Genomic DNA, 14,935 nt, shown 5'->3' on the forward strand with positions numbered 1-14,935 from the left:
CTCTTCTAGCCCAATGAATACCAATTTTTCATTTTTTCTGATAATAAAATTTCTTAATTCAAAATCCAATTTAAAACAGTATGATTTTTTAGGAAAGTAGAACACAATTATCTTTCCACTGGACTTTTGTTATTTATATTGCACAATTAAGACATGGGAATTTTCAATTAACTATCCTGTTAATGATAGTAAGTTCAGAATTATTAGCCTTTCCAAGGTGCATTTTATTCTCAGTATATTCAACATACATTTATAGACTTGTCAATTTTATAATTTATGCACTTTGTTTAAAATCATTTTTCAGATCTTCACATTACTTCATTATGTGAACATTACTATGGGATATGCTTTGCAAATTGGTATTACTTACCTTTTAGTATTGATGTTAGTAATAAAACATTGCCAAATAGAATGCCAGTTAAATACATAGTAAAACAAAGTCATAGACAAAGCTTCAGCTGTTAGGTTTAACTGTTTACTATACATTTCCTAACTCATGAAATACGTTGCTCTATTAATGTTGAAGCATCTGTTTTTCTCCACATTAACTTAGGGACAAGTATGTAATGAGTCTCAAAAAGAAATACTGAGAACAGAGAATAGAATGTGAAAAAAAGTTCTATTCATGGTGGAAAGGATTATGATAATATAACGTATCTGAAGTTATAAAAACCGAACATAACTCCTGCAACTACCAAGCTATTGAATAGTAAAATTAATGAGTACATTTTACTCATTTTGGAAGGCGGAGACAGCATACTTATTTATGGGCAAAATAATTGGGAGGAAGTTTTAAGGCTTCCCATTTTCATAGGAAAAAAAGGATACTTCACTGAGTCTACTAAACCCTCTGTTTGTGAAAACTATTTAAACTAGCTAACTTCAAGAAGACCACAATCAAGTTCAAATCGTCTGACGCAATTTAAGGTATTAAATAAGATGTAGCAGAAGCCTTCAGTAGCAAAACCTTGTGCTGCTCCAGTGACCAAAAAATAACTTTCAGAGATATTCTGATTCATATTTGTTGCATGCACCATTTTACTCAACCATTCTTCACAAATGCAGAATATCTTAATAAAGGAAACAAAAAAAAAAAAACCCTCTCTAAAATATAGCTATTTTCATCATGACAGTGTAAGACAAAGAGCTCTTGGTAGTTTTACTTGTGTTACCTTTTGAAAGCAGAACCATCCTCTTCAAACAAATAAACCCATCATCTCTACTACACTCTGAAATTTAAATGTTAAAAAAAAAAAACCACACACGAATTTTGTGATTTTTTTAAAATCCCTGCCAATCGTCCCTCACTTAACTACTGAAACATTTTAGAGGTTATTATGTAATTATGTCATGAGTTGAACCTTTCTTTGTGTAATTTATCCTGAAATGTAATATTGTATTTATTTTGGAAGATAATTAAGCATAAATTCACCTACAGAGCAAGAAACCCTGTCACATTACAGGTTACGTTCACATATGTCAATAAATATTCAATGTCTATATTGTTTAATTGTAATTTTCATATGAATTAGGTTAAGCTGATGAGATTAAAAAGTGTGTTGGTGTTAACATGCAAATACAATGCCTACAAGTAGTGTTTAGCTTCTTTAAGTTTCAGGCTATTCGCCTATCTGGCCAACAGCCCCCCAAGCCATCTATTAACAGACTGTTCCTATTGCGATTCCTACCGCATTTGATATAAATGCTAATATAGCTCTTGAAAATAAAGTTAAACAGCTCTTTGACATTGAAGTTCACACTAACTTCAGACGACCACAAGGAAAGAAAGATTAATCTCACTGGATCTCACTTCCTCCAAACATTCCTAATAAACATTTGAACACCCCAAATGCACCTCCAGGGAAACAATGCAGAAGAGCTCTTTGAGGAATTACCTCTTTAAAGTATACATACCATATACACCTTGCAAGCTGAAAACCCAACAGCATGCCTCTGAAACTGCTTTAGGTCTCTGATTCCATCAGATTGCCAAATCCCTATTCTCATCACACAGTCAGAAGCCACATACAAACACTAACCTCCCCGCATTAATGTTGGGCAGTCACTGAAGGCAGCTACACAATAACAGCAGCCAAACATGTCAATTTTCACCCCCAGCCCCCCCCCCCAACCCCCCATGCATCCCTGTCAATGGGTTTAATGCCCATTCTTCACATCATTTGCGGAGGCTGCCTTTCCTCTTTTTTCCTGCCTCTCTCTCTTTCTCTGTCTCTCGCTTTCCCTTCCTCTCTCCTCCTCTGTCTCTCTGTTCTTCTATCTCTTTCTCTCCCTTAAATTGTTTAAACCTTTCTTCTGTCTTACCTGAAGGGCATCTCCCACGACTGCAATTAGCTGCCAAGATTTCATTGTCGGCTGCAAAATGCCTCCTGTTTCCTCACCAGGAGAACACAAGAGAAGTAAGGGAAAACAGCAAACGGCACCCACGTGCTGGCAATATAAATGACTACAGACATCTGTCGTGCTTGCTGTGCATTTGCTCCGTTCTGCTTTTCTGCCTGTCTCACAATGCTTGTATCAGGTGCAAGATGCACCTAGAGCTCAGCCCCAGGAAAGAATGAAATAAATAAACACACACACGCAAACACACAATAATAGGGCTGCAGATGCAATAAAAAAGGCCAGATTTTAAGGTTGCCCTGGCCTGGTTGAGGGGACAGGATCCAAATCAAACATTTATATATCTCTAAAGTATCTGATATGGTGAAATACTCTGTTGTGCCCCACCCCCAGAATTGTACAAGAGATTTTGGTTGCCAGCCCTGTAATGGTTCTACTATCTCCCTTTCTCTGGGATGCGTGTGTCCCTTCCTTGTTCTTTCAAGCATTAAATATGTACCACATGACAGAATAGGGCACCTTGCAGTCAGTCCTCGGAGTCCACCCTTGACAACCAATTTTAACTCACTAGAAATGAAATGTCTAAAGGCAGAATGTAAGCACTTTCAATTACTTATGCTACTCTTACATTATTCAAAATGTCTATGGGACAGTATCTATGACTCCCAATATGCTATCACATATATATTGATACAAAAAGAAAATGTCATTCTGATTCTGCTCTCTTTCCCTTAATGGTGTCAATCCGCCTAACAAGGTATTTAGCCTGAGAAATATTTGGGTACTTTAAATAGACATGAGAAAGTCTACATAAGCACTGTGATAGGTTGAATGCTCTCCAGGCTTTAAAAACAACAAAAAAAGAAAATTACATTTAACTACAAAAAATTGACTTCCTCAGTTAAGGACATTCTTCTACAGTAAGATCAACAGAAAAAAAACCAACTTATAATACTGTGACAAACTTTGGAAGTTATTTGCTTTTGTTTTTGTTTGTTTTCACTGACAAGTGGCCTCAAGGTGAATTTGTGATATTTACTGGAAAATGACAAAAATACAGCAATCTTAGGAAGGAAGTCAACAACCAATGGCAGTTTGTAGGCTCCTCCAGCTCCTGGTTTTTATGCCAGATATAAACAGTTCATCAGTTTGGAGGAAAAAAAATCTATTTTTATCTCAGTGATTATTGAAAACAATGATTCTCTCTCCCTCTTCAATGCTTGACATTATTCACTCCTAGAAACATTTGCTTGATTGCTTTCAAATTCTTATCCAACATCTGAAACGCTGAAGTCAAAATATATGAAATCTCTAATTTTGTAAAGGTAATAAAAAGCCCCAAATCAGAATACTGATAAAAATTTGCTTGCATTTTTGTCATCTTAGACAGTTCTTGTTAGTGAATGGAATTGTATACATCATATTAGCATACTATACAGCTAAGAAACTTTTAAAAATGCTAATGAAGTGTCTTTGAAACAGTTTTTTTTTTTACATTTATTTTACTTCTGCATCCAAAGGAAAATGCTTTTTATTCTTTTGGAATGAGCTTTCCTTACTGAATTGCCATCTATCTTAGTCATAGTAGTCAAGATTACAAGCCACATTTTCAATGCTTTAAATGAAATTTAAAAATTACACAGGGGTAGTTTCTCAGTTTCTCGTTGAGATTTTCAAAAAAAAGAGTTTATACGCCTTTGCTGTGCCTTATTTTACAGAGGATGTTGCTTCAGCACATTAAAAAAATATACCGTCAGCATGTCATAAAACCTAATGTGAATGTTTATGTATAAAAAATGTTGCAGTATTTAACTATTAGGAGAAAAAGTTTCCAAGAAAACAATGAGACTGCCTCGAGAAACAGAGCAATTTGGAGATGTTCAATTTGTCACTATTAATACCAACTTTAGGAAGCATAAATCTTTCCCTATCATTTACTCATAATATTTTCTGCTTTGTCCATTCTATATGGCTATTATTACAAAATATAATATTATTCATATAGGGTGATTGAAGGTCCAAAAATAAGATCAAAAAAGCAAGGTCATTCTCAGTTAATCCTGGGGGAAAAAAACCCAAGTTACACTAGCCTATTAATATGATTCTGTTGTTTCTATGCTTACAGCACACACATATAATCATTTAATCAGTGATTTTGACATCCCTGGCAGATGTTGCCAAACCTACACTAGTCTTTTCCAATTGGAATTATCTGATGCAAGGGATACACAAAATAGTTAAACCTCCTTTTAACCTTATTCTGTAGGGAATATGAATTGTTTCACACTAGTATCTCATCTCATCTGTGGCTGTAAAATTCTAATGAATCTTATGTGAATGAAATGGCATGATAGAGGTGCATTAAGTTATAACTATCATGACTAATACACTGCTGGCAACCCTGGACTTCCATTTTGGTTTTGTATGTCACTGTCTTGAAATTATTTCTTTACTCCCTGCTTGACTGCCATCTTTAATCATTCACTCTCTGATAACTTTTTTCCCTCTGCTTTCAAACATGCCATCACCTCCCCATACTAAAAAAAAAAAAAGCCCCAAAATACCCTTCTCTGTATCTCACTGCATCATACAGTTAACATCCTATCTTCCTCTTCCATTCCCATCCAAATTCCTCAAATGAGTCACATAATAATAATGATGGTATTTAAACACTTATGCTCCCACTGTCTCCACTCTTTTCTCTCTTCTTCTCTTGGCCTTCCTTTTGGCCAAATCTAGTGGACTCCACTCTATCCTAATTGACATCTTTGACATCTTTTACATCTACCTTCTCCTGGAAATATTCTCAAAACATGTTTTTTAAAATTTTTTCTGCCATGGTCATTTTCCGGTTCTCATCTTATTTATCTGGCCACCCTTCTTAAGCTCTTTTGTCAGGATTTCTTCTGCCTGCCACCCTTAACTATGGACAACCTTAAAGGCTCAGTCTGAGTCCTCATATCATTTTACATTCATTCCATGGGAAGCTCATCTGCTCCCATAGCTTCAGCTACCACCTCTAAGCAGATGATGCCCTTCTCTTCTTCCATTTCTCCAAACTCTTCTTCTCTCCAATTTTGCATTTCATTCTGCCTCCAGGATTCTTTATAAGCCTACCACCCAGGCATCTTCAGCCCAAGAAGCTCAAAACTGAATTCCTCATTCTCCCTTCAGAATCCTCTCCTCCATCTAAGTTGACAATGGCTCCATTCTTCCATTCTCCGAAGTCACAAACTTTGACTCATCCCTGACTTCTTCTATTTCAGTAAGTCATTAAATCCTGTTGGTTCATCCTAGAAAACATTTCCAGGATTCCCTCCTTCCTCTCTGTCCAAAGGACGACTCTATTAGTCCAAGAATTTGTCAAATCCTGGATTGACTACAGCCCCAGTCTCCTCTCTGGTCTCTCTACCTCCAATCTCTCCTCTCTCTCCCATACTTCACTCTACTGCCTGACTAATTTGCCTGAACCATTACTCTGCACACTTCTCCCCACTGCTCAAAAACTTCAAATGGTGACCCACTTCTGACCACTGATTTTAAGGCACTCAATCACCTTTCTTCCTCTAAGTTAACTTACTGACTCTTCTGTTTTCAATTCTCTTGTGAACTTGTACTCACATCCTCCCTACTGCTTGAAACTTCCTCCCCATCCAATTGGCAGACCACATTTCTCTCCATTTCAAAAGCCCTTATGAGATTCCATCCCCTCCAGGAGAACTTACCCAATTAATTTCCCCTCTCTTTTGCATGTATCTCCACAGCAGCCTTATGATAGCTGGTCTGGGTGACCTTCAAATTTAGGAGAGAGAGGAGGAATAATAATTCTGGGATTTGTTAAGCACTTACTGTGTGCCAGGCACTGTACTAAGCGCTGGGGTGGATACAAGCAAATCAGGTTGGACACAGTCCCTGTCCCATGTGGGGCTCACACTCTCAATCCCCATTTTACAGATGAGGAAACCGAGGTCTAGAGAAGTGAAGTGACTTGCCCAAGGTTACGCAGCTGACAAGTGGTGGAGCTGGCATTAGAACCCATGACCATCTGACTCCCAGGTCCACTCATTCAGTCATTCATTCAATCATATTTATTGAACGATTACTTTGTGCAGAGCACTATACTAAGCACTTGGAATGTACAATTCGGCAACAGGTAGAGACAATCCCTGCCCAACAATAGGCTCACAGTCTAAAAGCCAGGAGAGTCACTCTCCTGAGGGAAGTGTAAATAATTAGCCAAATCAATCATACAGAAGGATTTGAGAAGAAGTAAAATGGCCAGTTAATTAGAGGGGAAGACTCTTGGCCAACTTGGACGAGAGGAGGTTGTGAGCAATGTGTCTGGGGAGAGCAGGATAGAGGGAAACTTTGAGCTGTGGGCCCTGGATGGACACAGGACACAGTGAGGGTTTGGCAAGGATACTGCGAGAGGATTAGAAGCAGCAAGGCATAGTGGCTAGAGTATGGGCCTAGAAGTCAGAAGGTGAAGGGTTCTAATCCCAGCTCTGCCCCTTGTCTCCTGGGTGATCTTGGATAAGTCACTTTACTTCTCTGTGCCTCAGTTACCTCATCTGTAAAATGGGAATTGAAACTGTGAGCCTCACTTGGGACAGGGACTGTATCTAACCCAATTTGGTTCTATCTACCTCAGTGATTAGTACAATGCCTGGTACATAGTAAGTGCTTAACAAATACCATAATCATTATTATTGTTATTATTATTAAGTTAGAATTCTGTAGGGGTTCAGGTTCCTGTGACTAGGACTCTAGAGGATCGAGGCTCTTTCCCCTGAGGGCGATGAAAGGGCACAGAGCAACCCTGCTTCCATCAGAGAAGGTGATACAGGAATCTGGATTGCTTTGGGAAAAGAGGGGGCAGGACCAAAAAGATATGAGCCCTGTGACACCATCAGGGAACTACAGAAGGTACTGGAGCAAGAAGTATTAGATCCAGGGAAAGGCAGTTTGAACCAGAATTCTTTTTCATTTTTACTGAATTAAGAAACTACCAAACATTGTCGAGATCTCTGATTTTAGTGTCTAATTGTGGTAGAGGCTGGAGATGATGCCCTGTGGTTCAGAAAGACCTGCGGTCCTTGGGAAGCTGTTTGGGTGTGTAGGGGGAGGTGGTTGGGAGGGTGGTGAAGGGAACTTTGTCCCTGAACTCCCTGTAGTCAGCCCTGTAAATTGGGGGTGGAGGGTAAGGGGAGTAGGCTAGTCCCTGATAATCCCTTCCCATCCAGGAAGACACTGGCTGGTATCTGGATGCTCTTAAAATGATTTGGGGCGCTTTTTTTCACCAGGATTTAGTCCAGAGATCCTCTGGTAGCATCACAGGCTCATTCAGCACCTCTGTACCACATAAGCACTTAAAAACTTACCACATCCCATAACCTTTTTACACACATCTTACATGCTCTATTACTTCAGAACTAACTCATGGATATCTCTCCTTTTCCTTCTTTCTCCTATCTGTAATTAATTTTATTGTCTGTCTCCTCCACTAGATTGTAAAGAGATCATGTCTACTAATTTTGTTCTAGTCTCCTAAGCAGTACCGTGCTTGGCACACTGTAGCTGTCCAAAAATATGGGTAGGGTAATTATTCAGTAGAGAGAATTATGTGAATAAATACCGCAAATATTCTGTGGTAAAGCGTCCATGGTAACATCTCTAAATGGATTTCATTAGTTCTCCACTGGACCATGGCAACTAACCTGAGGAATAAAACTACTAATGATTTGATATCAACTTAGCAGTGAACTCCAAATGCAACCCTGATTCTTTAAAAAAAACTATCAATTTCAATTTACTAAAATAAAAAGTATATTACTTTAGTCAACACCTACTTGAAACGGCATCCACATTGAATCAGCTTTTTAGTCAAAGTTGCAGTCTGCTAAGAGGTGGATTTTACATTCTCTTTGTCTGTAGACATAGGTCTTTTAAGAAATGGAGTTCTAGTTGTACAGTGAGAGTTAGGGTCAATGACTCCACAGGGATTAGGAAGAAACCCAGATAATTCTACCTCCTTCTATGCGTACATTTCTGGTTAAGCAGAAAGAAGTCTGCCTGTCATCTGGGTGTGGAATTACATCACCACAGTCTCATACTAAATTTGCAAAGAATTACCCCATTCCCAAAAACACGAAAACAAACGTTATAACAGTAAGCAATTTAAATGCAAGCTTATTTAACCTAAGTGGTTAGTTATTGCCTGTTTTATCTTAATTGCCTTTTAAACTAAAATCAATGTTAAATTATCAGAACAAAAGCTTCTGCACAATTGGGACTTAATAATTTTAAGTTACTACAAAAATATTTTACTATGGTTTAGCCTAGTTAGAGAAGAAAAAGAGCTAAATGTTTCAACATGAACTGTACCTAAGCCTGAAATGTACCTTAACTTCAGGGAAAAGAACAGTTCCAGTACTTTGTTTGGAGTGAGGATAATGTAATTGTGGAAAATATGTGGTGCCTCTGCTAAAATAAGGTAAAATATAGGAAAACTATTACTAATCAATTTTCCCTCCCATTCCCACAGCACATGCACACACTCACATGTGACCACACACACACACACACACACACAAAAACCAATTTCCTCTTCCACTCCGACAAACTCTCTGTCTTTCTTTCAGAAAAGGATGAGTTAGAGAGGAGAGTCAGGGAGTTGGGGAGAATATTTCTGTTTCCTGTTTTAGAGTCACTAGGATGGGAAAAGTTTTATTGTGACAGGGGTTCCAAACTATCCAAGCACAACATGTTGTCCTTTTCATAATACATGATCAATTCCTGTCAGTCCCTAAATTTCACTTGGGATGAAGAATCATGACATTAAACTATAAATAGGGACAGGGTAGGATTAAGAAGAGGGAAACACTTCTTTCCACATCCCAAGGATGGTAGCACCTAAAAGGACCCAGGCAGTTGGGATATTTGTTGAGCACCTATTGAATGTGGAACCTGAGAGGAAAAGGCTTCAACTGTAGTCTTGAGCTAGTAGAAACTGTAATCACTAAATTACTTCTACACTAAGGCCTAGGCTATACATGTATCTAATGACAAGATCAGAGACCCCAATCTACTCGTTGACTGTGTTCTGAAATACTTCTCCTCTTGTGTATTTAGAGTAGACGTGTGTGGAAGATGTTAATAAAATTATATATATTACCACATCACATTAAATGTTAAATTATCAGAACAATAGCTTCTGCACAATTGGGACTTAATAATTTTAAGTTACTACAAAAAAAATTTTGTATATTAATATGCATATATATATATCTCCTCCAACAGGCCTTCCTTATTAAGTCCCCATTTCCCCTACTCCCTCTCCCTCCTACATCACCCTTCCAGAAGGGTTTGGCATTCTTTACTCACTTCATCCTCACCCCTATAGAACTTCTGTACATACCCGTAATTTATTTTAACGTCTGTCTCCCCCTCTAGACTGAAAGCTCCTTTTGAGCAGGGAATATGTCTATTAACTCTGTCATACTGTACTCTCTCAAGGATTTAATTCAGTGTTCTGCACAAAATAAATGTTCACTAAATATGATTGTTTGTTTGATTGATTGATTAGATAGAGCTGTTCACATTTAGCATTATTCCTCATCTTCATCACTCGGTCCCTCCGAACATGTTCCAAAAAGCCCCTTTCTTTCAAAAGGTCAGCTCACATCTCAATCCAGAGATGGGATACCCCAGGTCTCTCTGGTTTGTAAAGGGTTTTCCTTCAACCAACTTCATCATTCTGCTAGAGAAGGAAAAAGAAAATCCAACAGTGATGATCATCTTCATCATCCTATAGAAAGAGGAGATGATATGTACCTGATATTTCTTTTCCTTTAAATGCTTATCTTTTAAACAAAGCAATTTGTGGCAGCACAGTCATTCTTGCACTGGTAGGTCCATCTGCCTGCCTGTCTCCCTTCCAAAAACAGGCATATAAAAATTCCCATTACAGTATCCTCGAGTTACCTCACTCGAGGGCAATTTTTAATCTAATTTTGAAAGATATTTTAAAACAAGCACTGAAATGAATGCTGGCATTATACCCACACATACGCATATTGAATACTGTGACATATGTTGCATGCATAAATACAAATGGTAACTTGGAATTCCTGTTGGTATTAGAATTCCTAAAAATGTGATGTGGTAAATTGTCAGTACAAGGTAAATCTTCACACGTTTTTGTCATTGCCAGTTTTCTTGCTGTGTGGCAAAATGGTACAACACTAATTAATTTAATAGGATACATCTGATGCATTTAACTCTCTAGCATCCCAGACTCTCAGAATTAGGCATAGTTATAAGCCAAGTTTCAGAGAGGATAATCTCTTTTAGGTACTTTCCTCCATATATATTCAGGAAGGGAGGTATAACTCCCAATTCACTTAAGGGAAACATCCATAATTTACAACACAAGAAGAGAATTAGCAGCCACCTTTCAATAATGCACTAAAGAGCAGGAATTCAGTTTTACTACTTAAACAGATTTTGAACATTAGTTGTTTAGGATAGAACCAAATGTGTGGAAATGAATGCTTTCAGTCCTTCCAACTGTTCTCAGTTACATAACTCTGATCAACTACCTCTGATAACTGACCTACTGTTTTTTTCTCTAGAGAATAAAGGACAAGGCTATGAGCTGAGAAAGTCATTCTATTCCTTCTATGATTTTGAGCAAGTCACTCAATCTCTCTGGGCCTCAATTATCTTAACAATAAAATCTTTCCTTAGAGTCTTCCAGGGATATGGTGAAAATGTATGAGGTACACAATAAATAAAAGCACTTTGTGATTTGAGGATGATGGAGTCTCCTACCGTAAACGATAGATGAGGCTCACTAAGGGCACGAAGACTGCAGGAGTGAGAGCCTGCGCAAAACGATTTATTATAGTGCTAGTGGTTTGCCCAGCACCACTCATACTTGCTTTTCCTTTTCAATCATGACTCTGCTGGGGCATTGGGTATAAAAAATGAGTAGGTGTTCAGGAGTGTAGCGCATTGGTTGTGACTATTTCCTTGTCTGGCTTCCCAATTAGAGTCCAAACTCCTTGTGGACCTGAACACTTCAAGGACCTGACTCCTCCACTTGTCTGCCATGTGACCTTGGGCAAGTCACTTCACTTCTCTTAGTTACCTCATCTATAAAATGGGGGTTGAGACTGTGAACCCCATGTGGGACAGAGACTATGTCTGACCCGATTTGCTTGTATCTACCCCAACTCTTAGTACAGGTGACTGGCACGTAGTAAGTGCTTAACAAATACCACAATTATCATTATTATTACTATTATCATCATCATTATTCCCAAGAGAGTGGAGCTACATAAATCCTATGTATCCTAGTACCTCCAGTTTCTATTTTAACATACTGAACTAAAGTGTAGCTTGAAAAGTCATCCAAGAAAGACTTGGAGATAGGAAATTAAGGATTGGAATTGTATCCGCCATCTTCCTAAACAGACAACTCTGAACCCCCCTAAACTGTAAGCTTGCTGTGGACAGGGAAAGGATCTACCACTCTACCATACAGTACTCTCCCAAGTGATCAGTACAGTGCTCTACACACAGTAAGCACTAGATAAATACCACTGGCTGGTTGATTGATTGAGAGTTCAAATCAAAGTGCGGCATAGCAGATGTGACCTTTGTATTGAGAGAGATGCCAGAAAAGTGATGAGAACTCTTCCAAGATTTCTATTCTGTGTCATTAACCTTATAGAAGCAGGTGACATCATCAACAGAACAGGGCTTTGGAAACTGCTAAACAAATTTGACTGCCCCGAGAAATTCACCAAGAAGCTCGCTTTACTCCATGATAATATGGTTGACTGAATCAGGGTTAAAGATTCTCTATCTGACCTTTTCCCATAATCTATTTTGTGTGCCATTCCTGAGGATGCAACGAGAGGACTGGAAGCTGAAGGAAAAATACATTCTGACCCTTAGCTAAGTAGGTTACAGGTATTAGCAAAAGTCTCTGACAAGCTATACAAAAGTCACATATTTGTCTACCCATAATCATATAATTGGAGTCCTCGGCTTTGCAACATTCAAGGTATTTTAAATGGCACTTACAGTGTTCCTAAATAAACACCCTGTTTTGACCTCTTGACATCTCTTTACAAACATAGCTCCATTTGGTTCCACACTGGCATTTCTCTCCCTGGGATCTCTGCCTTACTTCCCACTTTTGTTGATTCGCTAGGTATAAGTAGTTCCACCCTCTTTGTGATCCTACCCAACCTTTTCTGGGTCCAGGCCTGGGCATTCCTGCCCCCTTCTCCCACATTAAATTTGCACACCCATCACCTAGGTTCTGACATTCTCCACTCTATAATTTTAGCAGTGGATGCTGGGTTCCATGGGTCCTCTCAATATTCTTTCCAGCCTCAATGCCACCAGCAGGTTCAGCAGGAGGTTGCAGTTCCCACTTTCTTGAATTGCAGAGCCAATAAGTCGTGGCTGGACTGGGGTGGCATTGATGGGTGGGGGGAGAGGGAGCATTGGCAGCAAGTAGGAAAACAAAGAAGGGTAGATGAGAAGATCTGAGGCTGTAGGCCCCTTGTCAGCACCCTCTTCCTTCCTCCATCCTTCCCTGGTCTGGCCTCGGTCTGCAAGATTTGCAGAAGCAACTTTCTCACAGTTCCGCAGTGGTCTCGTGGACTCGACTCTGGGGAATCTACTTTCTGAATTACTTCCTTCGCTTGATTCATTCATTTATTCAGTAGTTTATTCATTCAATTGTATGTATTGAGCGCTTACTGTGGGCAAAGCACTGAACTTAGCACATGAGAGAGTAGGATATAACAGTCACATTCCCTGCCCACAACAACCTTATGGTTCAGAGTGGGAGACAGACTTTAAACCCTTCCCCATTTGCAGCCCCCAGGACAATGACAGCTATGAGCACTGAGCCAGGGCAAGTGGGGAGAAGCAGTGGACAGGTGCAGCCTGGGAATGGTCTCATTAGATCCTGACTGCCAATGGGATTGTATTATATACAAGTTCTGTCTCATAAGATCTTGATCTCTAGGCCTAAAGAGTGTTGATCAAGAAAAACCGCTCCCATCCAATTGCTGCTTACTAGGCAAGTCTTTTTCTACACTAATAGCCCAAGAATCTAACACAGAAGCAGTTTTGCTGTCTTTATATCACTTAATTCTATCCTCCAAACTTGGGGAAGACCTTTTTAATTCACCATTCAAAATATTTTTAGGATCTTGTTATCTTCTGTTCTCTTCACATGTCCTGCCCAGTGGAGTTGAGTTGCTGTGAACATCAGTTCAAAACTATATAAGGTGACATGAGTGTCCTATTCTAACCTAATTTATTCTAGAGCTTTTAAATAATTCATTTCTTGTCGCTGCCTGATTTCTTTAAGACACTGAGGCCAAGGCAATATAGTGGGTTGGGAGTGAGAGATGGTGGTTGTTGTCCAGAGAGGGAATAGATATGGGAATGTGGATGGTAAAGGGGAAAAAATGTACATAAACAGGAGGATAAGAGGAACAAGACAACTTCTTATTAGATTGTAAATTCTTTGAGGGTGAGTATTGTGTCTACCAACCATACCATACTCTCCAATGCACTTAATATGGCTCTCGGCAAATAATGAGTGCTCAATAAATACCACGGATTGATTGCCTGAATGCCCTCTGCTCAGGTCACATTTCCAGTTCTGGTACCTGGGAACACCTCCTTCCCAACACTTATGTCTAAAACTGAGCTCCTATCTTCCCTCCCAAACCCTGTCCTCTCGCTGACTTCCCTGTCGCTGTGGACAGCACTACCATCCTTCCCGTCTCACAGGCCCACAACCTTGGTGTCATCTTTGACTCTGCTCTCTCATTCACCCCACACATCGAATCCATCACCAACACCTGCCAGTCTCACCTTCACAATATCACCAAGATTGCCCTTACTTCTCCATCCAAACTGCTATTGTGCTGGTACAAGCTCTCATAATATCCCAACTGGATTATTGTGTTAGCCTCCTCTCTGATCTCCCCTCCTCTTGTCTCTCCCCGCTCCAGTCTATTCTTCATTCCGCTGCCCGGAGCATCTTCCTACAGAAACGTTCTGGGCATGTCACTCCCCTCCTCAAAAACCTCCAGTGGTTGCTTATCAACCTTCGTATGAAACAAAAATTCCTCACTCTTGGCTTCAAAGCTCTCCATCACCTTGCCTCCTCCTACCTCAGCTCCCTACTCTCTTTCTGCTGCCTACCTCATATACTCTGCTCCTCTGCTGCTCACCTCCTCATGGTCCTCCGTTCGCGCCTGTCCTGCTGTCGACCCCTGGCCGCTATCCTGAAATGCCCTCCCTTCTCACGTCTGCCAAACTAACTCCCTTCCCCTCTTCAAAGCCCTACTGAGAGCTCACCTCCTCCAGGAGGCCTTCCCAGACTGAGCCCCCCTTTCCCTCTGCTCCTCCTCCCCTCCCACTCCCCCCCTCCTGCCCTCTGCTCTTCCCCCTTCCCCTCCTCTCAGCACTGCATATTTGTATATATTATTACCCTATTTATTTTGTTAATAAGGTGTATATCTCCATGATTCTATTT

General features: G+C 39.7%; 1 protein-coding gene across 2 annotated transcripts in view; it reads right to left on the reverse strand.

The window, feature by feature from the left end:
• RBFOX1 (RNA binding fox-1 homolog 1) overlaps positions 1-14,935 on the reverse strand; it is a 1,878,609-nt gene that overhangs the window by 1,355,313 nt on the left and 508,361 nt on the right. Inside the window, exon 1 of one of the 2 annotated variants that reach the window (XM_029058005.2) lies at positions 2,323-2,551. The exons of the other annotated variant lie outside the window; for it this stretch is intronic. Coding sequence (XP_028913838.1) covers positions 2,323-2,367 — 45 coding nt within the window. The 5' untranslated portion in view covers positions 2,368-2,551. Of the gene's footprint in view, positions 1-2,322; positions 2,552-14,935 lie in introns of those variants that run through there. 2 annotated transcript variants of the gene reach the window in all.

This window comes from Ornithorhynchus anatinus, chromosome 2, assembly GCF_004115215.2.
Source record: "Ornithorhynchus anatinus isolate Pmale09 chromosome 2, mOrnAna1.pri.v4, whole genome shotgun sequence".
NCBI classification, from domain to species: Eukaryota; Metazoa; Chordata; class Mammalia; order Monotremata; family Ornithorhynchidae; genus Ornithorhynchus; species Ornithorhynchus anatinus.